The 22584-nt window shown below is 43.0% G+C and overlaps 1 protein-coding gene across 1 annotated transcript in view; it reads left to right on the forward strand.

The window, feature by feature from the left end:
- Positions 1-19836, forward strand: part of SHISAL1 (shisa like 1) — a 175083-nt gene extending 155247 nt beyond the window's left edge. The window contains exon 5 of the mRNA XM_075344223.1: positions 12629-19836. Within this exon, the coding sequence (XP_075200338.1) occupies position 12629 (1 nt within the window). The 3' untranslated portion in view covers positions 12630-19836. The remainder of the gene's footprint in view (positions 1-12628) is intronic.
- The last annotated feature ends 2748 nt before the right edge of the window (positions 19837-22584 follow it).

The raw sequence follows: 22584 nt of genomic DNA on the forward strand, positions 1-22584 counted from the left end.
AAACGCGGGAAACCGCACCCGAAAACCGCATGCGGTTTGCCGCGGCTTTACCGCGGTATTGTTCGCGGTATTGCCGCGGTTTTGCCGCGTGCGGGTTGGGATGTGCTTTATTGCATTCAATGCAATAAAGCACATTGAAGAAAAAAAAAAAAAAAAATACATTTAATTCTGATAGTAGATAGACAGAAGAATAGATAGAGGGATAGATAGACAGACAGAGGGATAGATAGATAGAGGGATAGATAGATAGATAGATAGAGGGATAGACAGATCGCTGCATTTCCCACGGTCGGCAGTGAGTTCACATTACCGGCCGTGGGAAATGACCGGTAATTACCTCTGCTGTCTGCTGCATTCAGCCTGTGTCTGTGACAGTCGCGGCTGGATGTCAGCAGTGCAGGACGCAGGAGCTGGAGCTGTGTGGATTACGCCGGAGCTTTGTTTGGGAGGGGTTAATAAAATGGTGAACGAGGCTTGTTGGTTTTATTTAAAATAAAGGATTTTTCGGTGTCTGTGTTTTTTTCACTTTACTTACGGGTTGATCATGTCAGCTGTCACATAGACGCTGCCATGATCAAGCCTGGGGTTAATGGCGGTGGTCCCCCATCACCATTAACCCCTTGTATTACCTTGTCACCACTGCTACACGGTGGCAAGAAGAGCCGAGGACACGCCGGCAGTGCCGCATATTGCATGCGACAGTGCCGGGGCAGCTGCGGCTGATATTCCCGGCTGCGGGAGGGGGAGTGAGGCGGGGGACATTAACCCTGCCCCTCTCCCTCCCCAGCCTGAGAATACCGGGCCGCCGCTGTGTGCTTACCTCGGCTGGAAGGTAAATATGCAGCGGAGCTCACGTTCTTTTTTTTTTCTATATTTCCGTTTTCTTTCTATGTGTGTTCTATGTGTCTGTGTCTATGTGATCTATGTCTGTGATGTGTGTGTGTCTGTGATGTGTGTGTGTCTGTGATGTGTGTGTGTTTACTCTCTGCACGGCTTCCTCTTCCTGTAATGACATCACTTCCCTGCAAAACCGCAAGCAAGTGATGTACATTACCGGAGGTAAACCGCAAAATACCGCAGGGAATAACGCAGGAAAACGCAGTGAACCGCACAGAATTTGCTGCCTGCGTTATTCCCTGCGGGATTTCATGATTAACATTGAGTCAATGGAGTGAAATCCCGCAGCGATGTGCGGAAAAGAAGTGACATGCACTTGTTTTTGCTGCGGGATTCCCGCAGCAAAACAAGCAGCTGTCAAATTCCGCCCAGTGCGCACAGGATTTTTTTTCCCTCCATAGGATTTGCTGGTGATTCACTGCAGAGATGTTATGAACATTTTCTGCAGCGAAACATGCAGCAAATCCGCGGCAAAATCCGCGAAAAATCCGGTAAGTGCGCACATAGCCTTAGGCGGGCTTTACACGCTGCGACATCGCTACTGCGATATCGTCGGGGTCACGTCGTTAGTGACGCACATCCGGCGCCGGTAATGACATCACAACGTGTCAATCCTAGGTGCGACGATCAACGAGTGTAAAAGCGTGAAAAATCGGTGATCTATGACACGTCATTCATTTCCATAATGTCGGGGCGACCGCAGGTACGATGTTGTTCGTCGTACCTGCAGCTCCACACATCGCTGTGTGACACCGCAGGAGCGACAAACATCTCCTTACCTGCGTCCACCGGCAATGCGGAAGGAAGGAGGTGGGCGGGATGTTATGTCCCGCTCATCTTTGCCCCTCCACTTCTATTGGACGGCCGCTTAGTGACGTTCCAGTGACGTCGCTGTGACGCCGAACGCACCTCCCCCTTGAAGTAGGGATTGTTCTGCAGTCACAGCGACGTCGCCGACCAGGTAAGTGCGTGTGACGCTGCTGTAGCGATAATGTTCGCTACGGCGGCAATCACCACATATCGCATGTGCGACGGGGGCGGGTGCTATCGCGCTCGACATCGCTAGCAATTGCTAGCGATGTCGCAGCGTGTAAAGCCCGTCTTACTGTAGGTAGTGATAAGAAAAAACACTGTAATACTATTAAGAATACAATAACCTAAGAGACATCCATATGCTGGGAGATTGTGGCACTTTAGGCTGCCATTATAATTAGAATATATGATGGTGGCAGCCCTAGTTCGGAGATGGTCTTTGTGGTGGACATTGTAGCCTCAGAAAATTTCTGAAATAAGATTAGCACGTCTTGATGAGGGAACATCTTGGAATCAGACGCTCCTGACTCATTAAGAGGCGCATGCAGGAACGTCTCCACGTCAGAAATCTTACTCCAGTCACTAACTCGTGAATTAGATGAATGTCATGGGTGAAAGACAGTCATGTGGTTTCTGGCCATAGAAGATCACAGCGTTTGGCTGCGCGGAATGCTCCCTGACTTTCCATTGTTCCTGCTGTCAGTATTCATTGGTATAGGTAGCTTTCCTGCTGGATTCATCTCTCCCCCTTTTGGACCCAGCAGGAGCTCGCCTTCCACCCAGCTGCTGATCATCAGCATTCTCTTTGTGTTTAAATACCCCTTCCTTCCTTGGACTGGTGCTGGTGATATTTTTGTCGCGGGCGGGGAGGAGGGTGTCAGCACACCGCGCTCACCCCTTCTGCTCGGGTCCGGCAGCTGCTCAGTGGTGGCTCGAGCGGTGGGCCGGATCCCGGGGTTTCTCGAGCGACACTCCTCGCCCGTGAGTGAAAGGGGGGTGTTTGTTGGGTGTGGGGATTGTTATAGTTCGTGACGCCACCCACGGTTGTGGTGATTGTACCACCGCTGCTCAGTGTGGGGGTCCCGGGGATGGTGATGCGGAGCAGCCAGGTGTTGTGTTGCCCCTCCGTGGGTAGGGGTTGGTGGTCCCGGGGCCCAGTGAAGAGATGTAAAGTGTAGGGCCTGGAGGGCGCAGGGACGCGGGGGCAGCGCTGTGCCTTGCGGCACTGTGGTACTCACTCAGCCTGAGACTTGGACACAGTTTGTACGGTAAACCAAACGGCTGGTAGGACGGTCCCACAGACGGCTGCACCTGCACTCCCGGTAGGTGACGGTGATGTCTCTCTTCCTTGCACCTGTGTTGACTGATGGTAGCGGTGGATTCCCTCCGGTTACCCGCTCCCCGACTGCAATCTGGGCCGGAGGAGCTCTACACTTTGCCCGCAGGCGCTGGCCCTGGGGAAACTGGTGCCCTGGCGGTGGCGGTGTCTCCCCTGTACTGGTCGGGCTGTTGCCGTCAATCGGGACTTGGTTGCTGGGGGATCTACGTCCCCTTCACTGACGGATTCGGCAAATTTGGCGACTCCTAGCCTTGCCGGGGTCCGAGAGGCCCCTGCCCTGGTGCTGACTGTCCTTCGGAACACTGCTCCAGACCACCGGGCACACAGCCAACGGGGTCCTTCCAGGAACTTCCAACGGTCCCCCTCCGAACAGTCACCGCCGTCGCTGACCTTGCTGTTCTAGCCCTACACAAAGCTGGGCTCTCAGGCTTTGCACACTCTCTGCTCTGTCACCACTTCTTGCTTTCCTCCTTTACTCCTGTTCTTTCCTCCACTTTCACTTCTTGGTTGTTTACTCTAGCCCCTGCCTGGGCTACTCCTCACTCCTTCCACTTCCTCCTCCCTGACTAGACTCCTTCTCCTCCCTGAGCCTTCTGCCTGACACTTCCTGCCCCCAGAGCTGTGAGCTCCTTGGTGGGCGGAGCCAACCGCCTGGCCCACCCCCTGGTGTGCATCAACAGACTCCTGGAGGAAGGCAACAAGGATTTCTGGTTAGCAGATGTGCCTACCTGGAGTGTGGGGTGTGGTGGTGTTGTGACCTGTGTCCCCTGGCTTGCCCAGGGCGACACATTTTCAGTTCATGCAAGCCTTGGTTGCAAGCAGGTGGCTTGTACTCCTCTGTAGCATCGTTGCTGAAAACTTTGCTGAACCTCTACCGGAGTAATTGTTTTGGGGTAAGTAGTTCATGCACTTCCCCCCTATGTGTCCTCCATGTGACTTCTATAGTGTTTAGTGGGATTAATGAAGAGCTCATCCCATCCGTTCCCTATTTAGGGTCCAGCATTAGGGATACCTAGGGTCAGGTATCCGACTCGGTGCATAAGTGCGGAACCTATCTAGGGTGGCGAGGGACCCCAGAGCCCAGCAGTAGGGTTGGACAGGGGTCACCATCTCTCCTTTCCAAAGACACAGGGTTTCCCTTCCCTTTTGCCATTTTGTCGTTTGCTTGGTACTTCACCGTACCTAGCGTGACAATGAACTGCGCTCCTGTGCCACCTCGCCCATTTTGGGAAATGCCATTTTTCGAGTTGCGCAACAAATTTCCAATCTTTCAAAGCAAAAAATTCTGGCAAAATTGCTTTGATGAATTGAGCATCTACTAACTATACAATGCCCCAAAAGTCTTCGGTTGGACATATCCATGAGAAGATTGTTGGTCAGATGGCTATTACACCCCAATTCCACCATACCTATGAGCGTTGAGTTTGGTGGACCATTCATGTGTTTATGATGGGAACGAGAGGAGAAAGCCAAAGCCTATTATCTCCCCTAAAATTAAAGGATCAGACATCTTTGGAGGAGAGTTGGGAGGCCGCCGATATACATCAAATTGAGTGGCAGATTGAATGTCCGACCGCCACTCCATTCATTGCCTCTGTAGCTCATCAGCGCCATTGGGAATGCATAGAGCGGTGCTGATCGCATTGATGTTCCATTCTAACACAGATAGAAGTTCCCTGTTCTCCCAATAGGTGCAGATCCCAGTTGTCAGATCCCCACCGGCCAACAAGTTAGCTTCTTTTCATGGATCCCAGTAATCAGATCCCTACCATTCAACAAGTTAGCTTGTTTTCCCTGGACAGACCCTTTAAGATCAAGAGCAGTGGTTGGTAAGGGCAGGACACAGACAACCAGAGCCTGGTTGAGGAGAAGCGACCACCTGGAATCCCGAGGAAAAGGAAATTGTCTGTTGAGGTCTGTTTGAACCTGACATACAACTGTTAACCTACTAGAATTTAATTTGTCTGCTTAGAATGGGAAACCACTTAAGAAGGAATACCTCTGCTACATGTTATAGTCTACATTTAGACTACAAACTACCTGTAAGATAATTTTATTACTAAAACTATGTGGCTGCATAGGTCCTAATGTAACAAGTAAAACGATACCAGTCTTGTAATAATCTGATGTGCCAGTGATGAGAAATTGAGCTTTGAAGTAACATGCAAATTATCCTGCAGGTGCACTTTCTGAGTGCTTGGACACACCCCCAATGCACTTGCAGGCAAAGTTGCATGTGCCTTCAAAGCTTGATTTCTCAGCACTGGCACATCGGATTGCTACAAGACAGGTATCGTTTTACTTGTTACACTAAGACCTATGCAGTCACACTAGTTTTAGTACTAAAAACATTCTGACAGGTTTCCTTTAAATAGTTGTTTAGGGTTTGCAAGTCACTTAAGTAATGTAATTTTTAAATAGACTTCGTGTTTCCATTTTTCACAAGGAAATCTTTGCTTGCTGTCATTGAATGGTAAAATTCCGCTCCTTTTAGAGTAGCCCAAAGGCCAATGGGCATTTGATAAATGCAGATTTTCTGTTGTCATATCAGACAGATTGGTTGCTAAGAATACATTGGCCTACAGCAACATAAACCACAGAGTTGTTAGGCAGCATGTGTTCCTGGTAACCAGTCTGTGTTAGGCTAATTCCCGTCTGGTTTTTGTTGCTTTGACTAACAAAATAAATTAGTCTGCAATGTTATTGTAGCTTGTAAAGAAACCGAGAGACAACCCTTTAAATTCTAAATAACATTTACTGACATAGGAAGCCCCAGCGGTCAGATTCCGACGGATCAGACTTTTTTTTTACATAAATACATGTATTTGGGGCTAAAAATAATTTTTGCTATTGGATTTCATTAAAAATTCTGCACCATTTGCCTTTTATAGCCTTTCCATCCATTGCATGTTGGTGGCTGCAGAATGAGCTCACGGAGAATCCTTCAGTGAGCTCTGTCAGATTGAACGACAGAAGAGTTGTTAACTCTTTTAAAGGAAATCTGTCAGCAGGTTTTTGCTGTAGACTGATGTAGGGACAGGGACACTGATGCCAGCTATGTATTATTTCGTTTAGTGCCTGCAGCAGTTAGGATAGAATCACAGTTTTTTAGCCCCAAATACATTTAGCTATAAAAAATATATAATTGTCCGCAAAGGTGGACAATCCCTTTAATGGCCTACCACATCCTTAATAGGTTATATCATTGCAATGCCTATAATAGGACGGGGGCACGTTTTGGGTGAGCAGCCGAATACCGAGGCGATGCAAAATTCGCTGGCTCTCTGCCATTTTAAAGGTCTTGGGAAATGAAGAGAGTGTTAATACTTTTTGGTGAATAATGGATTATATGCACGGACTTGTCTAAAGAAATCTTCAAGGGAGGAAACCTATTTGATCTGCAATAATTAAACCGGCAGAAAAGTCGAGGGAGGAATTATCCTGGGTATGTTTTATCCTATTTAAAAAAAAAATAGGGAAAAAAAAATCTCTGGGCGAATACTGAGAGTGTAATATCTGCTATCAATATATAAAGAGTATAGTAAATGGCATAAAAAGGGTTAACTTCAATTTTATAGGGGTTTAAGACGCTAAGTGGATTGAAAGGGATCTTCATTCCCTTGACACAGCGCCGCTCTTGTGGTTGTGTGTGGTATTGCAATCTATTGAATTCTCCTGGATAGGAAGCAGAGGTGGAGGCAAAAAAAAGCAGACCCCGGGCTGTAAAAAAAAAAAAAAAATATATATATATATATATATATATATATATACAGTTAGGTCCAGAAATATTTGGACAGTGACACAAGTTTTGTTATTTTAGCTGTTTACAAAAACATGTTCAGAAATACAATTATATATATAATATGGGCTGAAAGTGCACACTCCCAGCTGCAATATGAGAGTTTTCACATCCAAATCGGAGAAAGGGTTTAGGAATCATAGCTCTGTAATGCATAGCCTCCTCTTTTTCAAGGGACCAAAAGTAATTGGACAAGGGACTGTAAGGGCTGCAATTAACTCTGAAGGCGTCTCCCTCGTTAACCTGTAATCAATGAAGTAGTTAAAAGGTCTGGGGTTGATTACAGGTGTGTGGTTTTGCATTTGGAAGCTGTTGCTGTGACCAGACAACATGCGGTCTAAGGAACTCTCAATTGAGGTGAAGCAGAACATCCTGAGGCTGAAAAAAAAGAAAAAATCCATCAGAGAGATAGCAGACATGCTTGGAGTAGCAAAATCAACAGTCGGGTACATTCTGAGGAAAAAGGAATTGACTGGTGAGCTTGGGAACTCAAAAAGGCCTGGGCGTCCACGGATGACAACAGTGGTGGATGATCGCCGCATACTTTCTTTGGTGAAGAAGAACCCGTTCACAACATCAACTGAAGTCCAGAACACTCTCAGTGAAGTAGGTGTATCTGTCTCTAAGTCAACAGTAAAGAGAAGACTCCATGAAAGTAAATACAAAGGGTTCACATCTAGATGCAAACCATTCATCAATTCCAAAAATAGACAGGCCAGAGTTAAATTTGCTGAAAAACACCTCATGAAGCCAGCTCAGTTCTGGAAAAGTATTCTATGGACAGATGAGACAAAGATCAACCTGTGCCAGAATGATGGGAAGAAAAAAGTTTGGAGAAGAAAGGGAACGGCACATGATCCAAGGCACACCACATCCTCTGTAAAACATGGAGAGGCAACGTGATGGCATGGGCATGCATGGCTTTCAATGGCACTGGGTCACTTGTGTGTATTGATGACATAACAGCAGACAAGAGTAGCCGGATGAATTCTGAAGTGTACCGGGATATACTTTCAGCCCAGATTCAGCCAAATGCCGCAAAGTTGATCGGACGGCGCTTCATAGTACAGATGGACAATGACCCCAAGCATACAGCCAAAGCTACCCAGGAGTTCATGAGTGCAAAAAAGTGGAACATTCTGCAATGGCCAAGTCAATCACCAGATCTTAACCCAATTGAGCATGCATTTCACTTGCTCAAATCCAGACTTAAGACGGAAAGACCCACAAACAAGCAAGACCTGAAGGCTGTGGCTGTAAAGGCCTGGCAAAGCATTGAGAAGGAGGAAACCCAGCGTTTGGTGATGTCCATGGGTTCCAGACTTAAGGCAGTGATTGCCTCCAAAGGATTCGCAACAAAATATTGAAAATAAAAATATTTTGTTTGGGTTTGGTTTATTTTTCCAATTACTTTTGACCTCCTAAAATGTGGAGTGTTTGTAAAGAAATGTGACAATTCCTACAATTTCTATCAGATATTTTTGTTCAAACCTTCAAATTAAACGTTACAATCTGCACTTGAATTCTGTTGTAGAGGTTTCATTTCAAATCCAATGTGGTGGCATGCAGAGCCCAACTCGCCAAAATTGTGTCACTGTCCAAAGATTTCTGGACCTAACTGTATATATATATATATATATATATATGTGCTAAAATCTGTACAACTTTTCAATTCATCCATCTTTATTTATTCATTTTTTTTCCTGTTTAACTACGATGTTTCTCTGAAAATAAGCCCTAGGTGCAGTCCAGGGCGGTATTAGGGGGAGGAGTCAAACTGAGCAATTTCTCAGGGATTCCACTCTTTTGGGGACCCCAGCAGTTGCATTCAGAGGTTAAGATTCTTTAAGGACCTTTGTGACATCACGTCATGTGACCAAAGATCTCTTAATTGTAAGAGTTTAAAACAACTGAATAGGAGACAGGCCGGTATGCAGGACTGGTATTAGGGAGGAGAGAAAACAAACTGGGCAATTTCACTGGACCCCCATCATTTATATCCTGATGGTAGGACTACTTAAGGACCTTTGTGACATCACGTCCGGTGACCAAAGGTCTCTTAATTGCGAGCGTCTAAAACAACTGAACAGGAGACAGGTTGGTATGCAGGACTGGCATTAGAGAGAAGGGAAAGCAAATTGGTCAATTTCACATGACCCCCATCATTTATATTCTGATGGTAGGACTGCTAAAGGACCTTTGTGACATCACGTCCGGTGACCAAAGGTCTCTTAATTGCGAGCGTCTAAAACAACTGAACAGGAGACAGGTTGGTATGCAGAACTGCCGGTAGAGGGAAGGGAAAGCAAACTGGGCAATTTCACAGGGCCCCCATCATTTATATCTTGATGGTAGGAGTGATTAAGGACCTTTGTGACATCATGTCATGTGACCAAAGGTCTCTTAATTGCAGGAGTCTAAAACAAAGAAACAGGAGACAGGCTGGTATGTAGAACTGGCATTAGAGACAACAGAAAGCAAACTTGGCAATTTTAGAGAAGGTTCTTTCAAAAGCAATAGATGACCCAATAGATGCAAAAGTATTCACACCCTAATACACCAAAGAGGTGACATCAATTGCTGTTTCTGTCCTTCCACTATATAAAAAATAGGGATAAGGGGCCACAAATAACAAATATCAGAAATGCCTTTTGGGATTTTATAAGAATTTATTAATATTTTTTTTTTTCAGTGCTGGTGAGAATTCCGACATTTATGTTTTTCACATTCTGAACTCGCTTGGCATAAAAAGGAATATTAAATTACTTCGGAGAGAAGAGGCAACGGCTTTTAAGTAAAAAAAAAAAAAAATGTAAATAAAAAAATAAGAGAATAATAGAAAAAAAAAAATCACCACCGAGATTGAATTTTATGTAATGCAGAGGACAAAACATTTACGGGAATTCTTTTTCCTTCTAACTCATTCCGGTTACAATAGGACTAATGGAGTTAATGACGGCTCGAGTGGCTTTGATAGTCGTACATTTTATTTTTTTACATTAACCAAAGAAAAGTATTATGAAAAGAAACATATAAATGGTAAAAAACAACAAAATATTAAAAATATTCTATTTTTTATTTATTTATTTATTTTTAAACAACCCCATGTAGTCTGATCTTGCCGTGACATGTTACTTGTCCCCTCCATTTCTCAAAAAAGGTGAAGAGGGTGAAAAATATTACATGACAACAGAATCAGACTACATCAAGGGTTTGTTTGTGGTCTGTTACCATGGAGACATGTTTATAAAATAACTGTAAACAGAAAAAAAGTGATAGGATTGCTTCCTTTTTTTTTTGTTTTAGTCTCAGGTGGTGTGACTGCAACTGGGCCCATGCAGCATGGAGGGCCACTGACACCAGGGACCATTTCAGCTGGATGTGTGTCTGAGGACACATGATCAGCTGAAATGTTTTACGGTGCAAAGAACCACCAAGTTCCTGCACTGTAATACACGCCGCCAGCCAATCAGAACCCGGAAGCTGACAATGGCATGCTAGTCACAGGCGACACCTGACTGGGACGTCATGCACTGCCTGTTGCTTGCACGCTGAACTTATTTGCCGGCTTCTGCATCGGATATAGAAGAGAACACCGCTCATCGCTGGAGCAGAACAAGTTGAGAAGGATCATTTTTGTTTTATTTCTGGAAAGGGTTCAGGATAAAGGAAATTATACCAGGATATGGATATTATACCAGGAAGAGGGTCAGAATGGAGGATATTATACAGTACCAGGATAGAGAAAATTATACCAGGAAAGGCAAAAAATTGTTTAAAAGAACTGAAGTCCTCTGTGGTTGATACTTTTTAATGGCTAACTGAAAAGATGGTAATAATAGCAAGTTTTCGAGACTACTCAGGTCTCTTCTTCAGGCTCAATATAACACAAAATCTGAAGAGTCACATATTTATACACAACAAGACATAGAATGGGGCAGTAACATTTTTTTTTGTGTTATATTGAGCCTGAAGAAGAGACCTGAGTAGTCTGGAAAGCTGCTATTATTACCATCTTTTCAGTTAGCCATTAAAAAGTATCAACCACTGAGGACTTCAGTTCTTTTAAACAATTTTTTATCTCTACTGGCTAACACGGTACAAAGATATATTTTACCTGTACCAGGAAAGGCAGACATTTTACCAGAAAGGGGCCCAGGATGGAGGACAATATACTAGGAAGGGGCCCAGGATGGAGGACATTATACTAGGAAGGGGCCCAGGATGGAGGACATTATACCAGAAAGGAGCCCAGGATGGACGAGATTATACCATGAAGGGGCCCAGGATAGAGGACATTATACCCTGAAGGGGCCCAGGATGGACGATATTATACCAGGAAGGGCCACAGGATAGAGGAAATTATACCAGGAAAGGCAGACATTATACCAGGAAGGGGCCCAGGATGGAGGACAATATACCAGGAAAGGGCCCAGGATGAAGGATATTATACCAGGAAAGGGTCACATTATACCAGGAAAGAAAGGCATTATACCAGGAAGGGATGCAGGAATGAGGACATTATACCAGGAAGGGGAATATTATACCAGGAAAGGGCCCTGGATGGAGGACATTATAGCAGGATGGGGGACATTATACGCAGAAAAGAGACCTTATACCAGGAAGGGGAACTTTATTCTAAAAAAGGGAGATAATATACCAGGAAGGGGCTTAGGATAGAGGACAATATACCAGGATGGAGACATTATACCAGGAAAGAGAGACATTATGCCAGGAAGGGGCCCAGGATAGAGGATATTATACTATCATGGCGGACATTATAGCAAGTGAGGGACATTATACCAACAAAGGGAGACATTTTGCCAGGAAGCCACCCAAGATAAAAGACATTATCTCAGAACATGGTCAAGATCAGAGACAGAATTACAGGATAGGGGACATTATTTCATGAGGTAGGGCAAACACATATGTCTTCATAGGATCTGGAACGCTACAAGGGCACATACATCTGACTAACAGGTGGGTAGTTGCCCAGGTACAAATTTTGCACTTGGACCCATCACATTTTAGTTACACCACTTCTATGCAGTGCTCTAAAAAACTGAAAATTTACACCTGATTTCAGTGTATCCTTATATCACTCCCCTTCATGTTATATAGGGGATCAGAGATATAGAGGAATATTTACAAGGAGAGTTTTAGTATATTTCTCTGAACCTACTGGTGACTGTTGCGTTCATCATCATACCTAACTAAATAATGGCTTTAAGGGGTCAGAAATGTTTTTTATACGGGCTTACAATGTTGGGAAAAGGCTACTGGTGACCCAAGATTTCCCTACTTTTGGTGACCCAAGATTTCCCTACTTTTGGTGACCCAAGATTTCCCTACTTTTGGTGACCCAAGATTTCCCTACTTTTGGTGACCCAAGATTTCCCTACTTTTGGTGATCCCTACATCTGGACCTCACCAAACAGCAATGTATGTCTCCGCTTCCTGTGGTTTGGCTTAGGTTGGTGGGGGGATATTGGATTTATGTGAACGCCGATCAAAGTTTTTAGGCTTCGAATGGTGGTAGACCTGAACTGGTTGTGATATGTAATGAGTCTTTTGTTAGAAAGTTTTGGGAAGTGTGTTCATTTATGGGCTGTAAATCCATGTTTCGAATGTATCGGACATTCTTGGAATTCTACGCTTTCCCTCTCCAACCGGTAACTTGTTCCTCCTCATCCAATGACTATGTATAAGTTTCCCTTACCATTGAAAACCCATCATCGACAATCTTCAAACCACTAATGACTTTTTGGTTTCTCTTCCAGAATAACTCTAGTGCCTAAAGATGGGAGAAGATTATCACCCGGGTGAAAACCGGAGTCTAAAATGCCAATCGAAATGGAAGGAGGAATGGAGGAGAAGGAGACTTATGGAATTTTTACAAAAAAAGGGGTTGGCGGAAAAGACTCTCACAGTCATCGGGATGTACTTTCTAACTGTTTGTAAGCAATATTTTTATCTCTAGCGTGAGAAGATTATTTTTGAAATGGACTGTCAACGAGGAGTAGATGGACTATGTAGCTTGCCCTCAAGGTCATACGGGGAAATGATGGGCACCATTCGATAAAGCAATGGCAGGCGGGTGATTAGTCTGCCTTACGTGTTCATATGTTGTCAAGTACTTAGTCTAAGTGTCAGGCTAATAGGTATGAGCTGGCCACAGTTCACCACCAAAAAGAGTAAGGCAACGTGAAGAACCCCCTAGTGTAAATTATAAGGGTTCTACGGAACACTTCTAAGACCACTTCTCATATCCTTATCATCTACAACAGAGGGAATGTCCTTTTTTTCCAAAAAGACATAACTGTTCCAAATCACAGGTCGGCCATAATGGCATCACGCCATGCCGCGTAGACCAATGTTACGGTACTTACGGGAGGTTCTATGTAGATTAACGTCAATTGTGTATTTTGACTCGTTAACGTTAGATGAACTCCTGCAGGAGAAATTCTTTTCCACTTTCGTTACACATGACAATAAATACTATCAGGATTGAATATTAATGAACTGTCTGACGTCTAATTACCGGACGTGGTTTAGGGCACACTGCTTGACCAGGTTGTGTTCCTTTTGGGGTTCTGGGACAGGAACCTGGTGTCTTAAAGGGTCAATAGGTTCCTCTATTGAGTAAGAAGCCACCATTATTGTAAATTGCACATGGACATTGGAAACCTCCCCTTTTACTCATTTTGCTTTGGGACCCAGGAGCTTCAGGTTTCCCCAGGTTCTTTTGGTTATTCCTAGACATATACTATATTTATGATTCATTTTGTGGGACAGGAACCTGGTGTACTGGTCAATAGGTTCCTCTATTGAGTAAGAAGCCACCATATTTGTAAATTGCACATGGACATTGGAAACCTCCCCTTTTACCCATTTTTGCTTTGGGACCCAGGAGCTTCAGGTTCCCCTAGGTTCTTTTGGTTATTCCTAGACATATACTATATTTATGATTCATTTTGTCCAGAAACCAGCCACCTATATAACCGTAAGGTCTCGTCATCTCATCTCAGGGCTTAAGAAGGAAATATGAAACATTTATGGTCCAGCCTAGTAGGTCTACTGAACATTTTGGTGTAGTTCGAAGGTTTTTTGAGGCGACCAGAGATGTTTTCTTTAAATCCATAATTTACAGGTTAGTCCCACATTGCCAATATTTTTTACCAAACAGTATGTACATGAATATTGTTAATATACAGTACAAGCCCAAGTTTCTTTCTCTGTCCTTAGTGTTTTTTTCCATCTACTTCTGCCCCTTGCTAAAACTACATTTCTAAAAAGCACCCTGCTTCTCCTCAGTGCTGCAGGCCCCTGTCTCTGCTCTCGTTTGTGATTTCTGATGAGCAAAATAGATCTCAACCTTAGCAATTTTTTTGTTATATGGATGAAGCAACCATTGATAGTTTTGAATGCAGTGACTACGACCCACTATTTAATCAATATTCATTGCCATTTACAAGCTTCACAATTTATTGGTGGTTTTTGGGGTTCTTTAGAGCATGATCATGCTCTACTCTGCATTCATAGCAGGGCTAAGTATAGAACAACTGAGCTGTGCTACAATTCTGCTGTCAATAGAAACAGGATCCTGTGAGAGTGTATATGTTTTGTTATACAGGGTTATAGGTGCATCTGTTTTTCATGAATTCCACAAGATTATTAGGTACAAATGCAGATGATATTAATGGGATCTATTGTCGATCATTCTATACCCTGTATTGATAGCACAGATAAGCATATAATTGCTGATCATGCAATGGCAGCATCTATATTTTATTAGACAGGGTGTTAAATGCATCTGTTTTTCATGAATTAGACAGGGTCATTAAAAGCATCTGTTTTTCATGAATTAGATAGGGTCATTAGGTGCATCAGATTTTCATGAATTAGACAGGGTCATTAGGTGCATCTGTATTTCATGAACTAGACAGGGTCATTAGGTGCATCTGTATTTCATGAACTAGACAGGGTCATTAGGTGCATTTGTTTTTCATGAATTAGACAGGGTCATTAGGTACATCTGACTGTCATAAATTCGACAGTCATTAGGGACATCTGTTTTCACGTATTAGGGTCAGTAGGTACATCTGCTTTTCATGAATTAGACAGGGTCTTTAGGAGCATCTATTTTGTTTTTCATGAATTATTCAGGGTCATTAGGTGCATGTTTTTCATGAATTAGATAGGATCATTAGGTGCATCTGATTTTCATGAATTAGACTGGGTCATTAGGTGCATCTGTTTTTCATGAATTAAACAGGGTCATTAGGTGCATCTGTTTTTCATGAATTAGACAGGGTCATTAGAAGCATCCGATTTTTATGAATTAGGGTCATTAGGTGCATCTGATTTTCATTAATTAAATAGAGTCCTTAGGAGCATCTATTTTGTTTTTCATGAATTAGACAGGTTCATTAGGTGCACCTGTTTTTCATGAATTAGAGAGGGTTATTAAGTGCATCTGTTTTTCATGAATTAGACAGGGTCATTAGGTGCACCTGTTTTTCATGAATTAGAGAGGGTCATTAAGTGCATCTGTTTTTCATGAATTAGACAGGGTCATTAGGTGCACCTGTTTTTCATGAATTAGAGAGGGTCATTAAGTGCATCTGTTTTTCATGAATTAGACAGGGTCATTAGGTGCACCTGTTTTTCATGAATTAGAGAGGGTCATTAAGTGCATCTGTTTTTCATGAATTAGACAGGGTCATTAGGTGCATCTGCTTTTCATGAATTAGACAGGGTCTTTAAGTGCATCAGATGTTCATGACTTAAATAGTGCCATTAGATGCATCTGTTTTTCATGAATTAGACAGGGTCATTAGGTGCATCTGATTTTCATGAATTAGACAGGGTCATTAGGTACATCTGACTGTCATAAATTAGACAGTCACTAGGGGCATCTGTTTTCACGTATTAGACAGGGTCAGTAGGTACATCTGCTTTTCATGAAGTAGACAGGGTCTTTAGGAGCATCTATTTTGTTTTTCATTAATTATACAGGGTCATTAGGTGCATGTTTTTCATGAATTAGATAAGATCATTAGCTGCATTTATTTTTCATGAATTAGACAGGGTAATTAGGTGCATCTGTTTTTCATGAATTAAACAGGGTCATTAGGTGCATCTGTTTTTCATGAATTAGACAGGGTCATTAGGTGCATCTGTTTTTCATGAATTAGACAGGTTCATTGGGTGCACCTGTTTTTTATGAATTAGAGAGGGTCATTAGGTATGTCTGTTTTTCATTAATTAGACAGGGTCAGTAGGTGCATCTGCTTTTCATGAATTAGACAGGGTCCTTAAGAGCATCTTTTTTTGTTTTTCATGAATTAGACAGGGTCATTAGATGCATCCGTTTTTCATTAATTAGACAGGGTCATTAGGTATATCTACTTTTCATGAATTAGACAGAGTCAGTAGGTGCATCTGTATTTGGATTAATTCTGTATCTACAGAAAACTAAGAACACATGATTTGGGAATTAACCCTTTCAAAGTAGAATGTACCTTGGAATCCACCATTATTTCATGGTATAAAAGTTTGAAGGTTCTTCCAAGGAAGGACAAGTTAAACCATTGGTGAAGGTCAATGGTGTCGACTAGCACTTTGGTTGTGGCCATTGGTGAAAACATGTATTAATTTATTACTTTAATTGTCACAATTGTCCATTCTATGCGTTCTATTATTTGGGATAGCAAAAAATATTCCCATTGGATGAAAAATGAGACGTTAAAATACTGCGGAATATTGAAAAATAAAATGTCAAAAATTGTGTTCCGTTGACCACAACAATTTGTTGCGAGATTCCTCTGATTCCGGAGTAACATTGATATGTAGAATCTAATTAAAGCGGGATCCCCATTCTTCTTCGTTTTCGCAACTTTTTTTTTTTAAAATATCTCCAGATGTTATTTTAATTTGGAAACAACCATAAAGACAATATTCCAAGTCTTCTTGTAACCACTTACAAACACGAAACATGCTTGGAAAATATCCTTATGTTTTATTACATTTTGGTGCTGGAAAATACCAGATAATTTAACAAGTCTCCATCGGCCGTAGCGAAAAATCTCATAAACCGAGGAGCACGTTGGACTGACAAGCGAACGACACAAGGTCAAATATCAGCACGACCTTCAGAGAATAGTCATATAACAGGAATGAATATTTATGATAGTGACGGGATTAAAGCCCTGCACATTCTTCGCATTAACGGTAATATTTATATTATTTTATTGGGTTTTTTCAAGGCTTTGTCCAGTTCGAGGAATCACTTTTTGTTAGAATGGCCTCTGGCTATAAGAAATCTAAGAAGTCCTGCTGCGGAGACCATTATTACATAGCTGTGATGTGCAAGCAAAGTCAACCACAGCTATTCAGTTTTTCTGCAGTGCCTCCGCAGGACAAGTGAGGCATTACAATCAAATTAATAACTTTATATACATAAAAATGCTTATGTATATAATACAAATAATTATAATTTATTTATTATTAATGAATAACCACAATGTTTTTCCATAAATTGGAATTTACGATAAATGACTGATAGATGTTGTTCTTACCGGTAGGAATGGAGTTTGAGAGTTCGAAAAATTGCCATAAAATCACATCAAGATAGATGGTCGTCCCAACCGGGAATTTTTGATATGGCAAAGTTGAAGACCCTTTGAGTATCCTTCAGGTTATTCATGTACAGGGCTATAGAATATTGAGACACCCTCCCATCTGTAATGGAAACCCAACTGTAGCGCCGGCATCTCTGCAGAGACGCCGACTCACTCACCACGCCAGCTGGGTCATGTCCTCCCTCACACTCCCCCCAGCCATCCATGTGTGCTGCTGCTTCCTTCCCCTCCCAAGCCCTGTACATACCGCAAAAGGTTATCGGGAGTGGACCTAAGACGTGCGCGCACACACCGTCCCTCCTCTTAAAGGGCCCAGAAATTCCTATCAGCCTATTAGGGGAGGTGCCTGTGCAGTACATTCAGTTAGTCAGTATGCCAGTCTTCTAACTAGTTCCTGTTATCCCTGTGTCCATCACCTGAGTCTGCCTTCCCATACCTGCCTATTACTTCCGTGCCCATCATTCCTGTCCATACCCGCCTGTCCAGCCTTCTTTTGTCACTTCACCTGTACCTGTTTATTTCTGAGTCCGTCTCCTGTCCTGAGGGTCAGCTGCCACAGTCTTGGTTACTACCGTGGGAGTGGCACCTGGCATCTGAATTTGGTGGGCGCTTAGTTAAGTCCCTTCAATAAAGGGGTAAGCCCGAGTTCCCTCTGTGGCCCAGTGTGTCTACAAACCCCACTCGCTGCACCTACCCCGGCTGTGAGCGATACACTAAGGAGGTCCTTGTTTCACCACAAAGATTTTTTCACAACTATGCCCCTTTCTCAGAACATGCTTTATTTTCCCACCACGTGAAAGTTGACTAGGATGCCAAAACCCCCCTAATGTTGGGGTATCCCAATGTTGAGATAACTCCAGTTTTGGTGGAAACTGGGGATTTGCCAATTTTTCTGAGAGTCTGGGAAGCGTCCTCTTTGTTTGGGAGCCAGTTGGAGGTTTCGGGAATGTTGGCAATTGGACATACCTACCACCGATTAGTCAAAGGGCCAGTATGATCACTTCTACAGCATCCTCATTGGAATATCATAGAGGGAAACCATGAGGCTGCTGTGTGGCCATTGAAGGGAGCAAACGGAGCCAACTCCAGTTGACCCATTCCCTTTCTTATTGGGTGGTGAGGACCTGTTCAAGTCTTTCTTCTCCCGGTGGAGAACTCTCTCAAGGATCAAGATGTCCTGGAGATCAAATCCTCACCACTTGAGATTTGAATATGCCCTCTCTCCTCTTGATAGACCTTTAGTTTCTGGGTATAGTCATTTTTTTTTAAGTTTAAACCCTTGTTGACATTTACTGTCCTTGAAAATCGTAAAGCAAAGGCCCTTCTAGCCCAACAACGAGCGATGAAGAATGAAAGAACACAATAAAAAGAAGGAATTTGTCAACGACTTTTTTTTTCTTTTTTTACTTTTTCCCCTCTTGGCCAAAAAAATTGGTGTTTGAAAAAGCTTACCTACGAAACGAGAAAACACTTCCATTGCCTGCTACGTGTGATTAACAGGCGGCACTTTAAAGGAGAGACGTTCTTCTATTCCAAAGCCAATATTACAGCATGTGCTCTGCAAAGGCAGAACCCGGAGCCAGGAAAATGAGTTTCCAGAAATTCAGGATTTTAGCAATATTTATATATTTTATTGGTTGGAAGATGGCATGGGAGTAAGGAGTAAATGCCACATAGCAGGGAGGAAATGGTCACCTAAACTGTTGATACTTTTGACCCAAGGATAGCTACTTTAAAGGGTTATTCCCATCTTCAGAAATAAGAACTTTCAGATAGGGTGTCGGATAGGGTATGTAAATACAAGCAATTTTGCGATTTACTGCTTGTTAAAATTTTCATCCGTTCTTGAGATGTTAATACTTTTACTTTTGTTTACACCTCATTCTCTAGGTCCTAGGAGACCGACCACTATGGTTGTCTAGGGTGTAAAAGCTTGCCAGAGATAAGAGTGTGCTCCAGCTTAAGAAAAAAATGCATAGAAGGTCAATAGAAAAGAGATTGTAAGCACTGCGCATGCTCGGAGGTCTTGCGGTGGTGGTGGCCGAACTCCAAGGCAATAAGTTGTGAAAGGGAACCTGTCACCAGATTTGGTGACCACCAGTGGGCTCTTATATACAGCATTCTAACATGCTGTATATAAGAGCCCAGGCCGCTGTGTAGAACGTAAAAATCACATTATAATACTCACCTAAGGGGGCGGTGCGGTGCAGACTGGTCTGATGGATGTCTCCGTTCTCCGGTACCGGAGCCTCCTCTTTTGGCCATCTTTGTCTTCCTTCTTCTGAACTCTGGGTGCATGACGCGTCCTGCGTTATCCACACTAGCCGGCATTGAGGTCCTGCGCAGGCGCACTTTGATCTGCCCTGAGTCGGGCAGATCAAAGTATTGTAGTGCGCCTGCGCAGGACCTCAATGCCAGCTAGTGTGGATGACGTAGGACGCGTCATGCACCCAGGCTTCAGAAGAAGGAGGACAAAGATGGCAGAAAGAGAAGGCGCCGGTACCGGAGAACAGAGACACCCATCTGACTAACCCACCGCACTGCCCTTTAGGTGAGTATTATAAAGTGATTTTTATGTTCTACACACTGGCCTGGGCTGTTATATACAGTTCTCCGGTACCGGCGCCTCCTCTTTCGGCCATCTTTGTCCTCCTTCTTTTGAAGCCTGGGTGCATGACGCGTCCTACGTCATCCACACTAGCTGGCATTACGGTCCTGCGCAGGCGCACTACAATACTTTGATCTACCCTGCTAAATATGCCTAAAGTAGCATTTCCTGATAAAAAAGGAGTGACGACTACATATGCCTTGTTATTTGGGTCAAAATTTGGGTTGACATATGGAGAGAAGAATGAAGTTAGTGAAGTAATTATAGTGGCCGCAAGGATTGTAGTGACACCCAAGGCCGGGAGCCAACGGGGTCCCCAAAGGTCCCTTTGGCCCATATAAGAAAACCAATATTAGGGCGCCTTTACTGGAGATTTTACATAGGGGTCCCCAAGCTTCAATTTACCCTACTTAAGAAGGCAAATGATGCAGAAGTTGGAAAACCTAGTACAATCTGTCATCTCATAGTAGCCATAAGACATTGCAATAGAATAGACACATCTTGAAGCAATACCAACAAACATCCCATAAAAAAAGCAATACATACAAATATTTGTAAAAATGGCGGCTTTCCCTGCACATCCTGGGCGCCATCTTCTTCATCTATGGAGTAAATCCTCTTATTTACAGAACAGTCATATAACAAATGTCTCATTAAACCGGTATTTCGTCCATTCCTTCCTGCCAGGTTGTGGGATTATCTGTTAGGATTTTACAGATTTGCATAAATATTTCAACAATTACATTTATCTATATATTTGGCTTCAGACGAATCCGATGTGTTGTTTCCTTCATGGTGGGGTAGGAAAGAATTAGGAATGAAGAGAGCCTGTTGGGCAGAATTCCTGATTTTTTCATTACCGTCCTGTCCTGCGTTACACCAAAAACACATTGATTTTCATTAAGACCTGTAATTCCTAAGGTGTCCTGCGGAGGCATTGCAGGGAAATTGAGCGCCTACTGCTGGTTCTGATCTCTGATCACTGAAGATCCTATAAAAAAAAACCTCTGAGGGTGTTCTAATTAAGGAGGATTAATTCAAGCAATGCTTTATGAAAAAAGTATGCATATTATTTCTCCATAAGGGAAAGAAATTGTCTCTCTAGCACCACCTATTAGAAGTAGGTGGAACTAGAGACATTTTTTTCTTCTAAAAAGGGAATAATTTGCACATTTTAAGGGGATGATCATCATTAAAGGGATTTTCTAGACTCCTTTGTAGAGGCCAACAATGCATGATCTATTTTGGGCCAACTCCAAGGACCTCCACCTCGCTAAGCTTAGAGGCCAACAATGTATGCTATATTTTGGCCAACTCCAAGAACCTCCACCTCGCTAAGCTTAGAGGCCAACAATGTATGCTATATTTTGGCCAACTCCAAGAACCTCCACCTCGCTAAGCTTAGAGGCCAACAATGTATGCTATATTTTGGGCCAACTCCAAGGACCTCCACCTCGCTTATATTAGAGGCCAATGATGCATGATATATTTTGGGCCAACTCTGAAGACCTCCACCTTATTAAGCTTACAGGCCAACAATATCTGATATATTTTAGGCCAAGTCCAAGGACCTCGACCTCGTTAATCTTAGAGGCAAACAATGTATGATATATTTTTGGGCAACTCCAAGGACCTCCACCTCGTTAAGCTTAGAGGCCAACAATGTATGATATATTTTGGTCCAATTCCAAAGACCTCCACCTTGCTAAGCTTAAAGGCCAACAGTGTATGATATATTTTGGGCCAACTCCAAGGACCTTCACCTTGTTAAGCTTAGAGGCCAACAATGTATTGGTATATTTTGGGCCAACTTCAAGGACCTCCACTTCGTTAAACTTAGAGGCCAACAATGTATGATATATTTTGGGCCAATTCCAAGGACCACCTCCTCGTTCAGCTTAGAGGCCAACATTGTATGGTATATTTTGTGTAAACTCCAAGGACTCCAAGGACCTCGTTAAGCTTAAAACCCAACAATGTATGACGTTTTTTGGGCCAACTCCAATGACCTCCACCTCACTAAGCTTAGAGGCCAACAATGTATGATGTATTTTGGGCCAACTGCAAGGACCTCCACCTCGCTAAGCCTACCGTATGTTACTATGGCTGTGATACTACAGCTCATACATGTGAGGATAACCCACCATGCTCATTATGTCATTGTGCTCAATACATGTCCCTTATGACTTGATAGATGAAAGTTGAGTCCAACTCTCAAAGTAGCCATTAACAGCAAAACCTTCTACTGCTATGTCATGATCCAATATTCTCTGCTAACACATTTCTAAAACTATCTTTACAGTGGTCACAACTCTATTTTTCTTGTGCAAAGCTTCACATTTCTTGTAAGGATGTAGAGTTAAAATATAAAATTTAAGCTACTCACAGCCACCACTAGAGGGAGCTCACCACATAATGTTAATACTTTACTGTATGCAGTGAGCTCCCCCTAATGGTGAAAGCAGGGAACTAGAATTTTATCATT

This window comes from Anomaloglossus baeobatrachus, chromosome 4 (assembly GCF_048569485.1).
Source record: "Anomaloglossus baeobatrachus isolate aAnoBae1 chromosome 4, aAnoBae1.hap1, whole genome shotgun sequence".
Lineage (NCBI taxonomy): Eukaryota > Metazoa > Chordata > Amphibia > Anura > Aromobatidae > Anomaloglossus > Anomaloglossus baeobatrachus.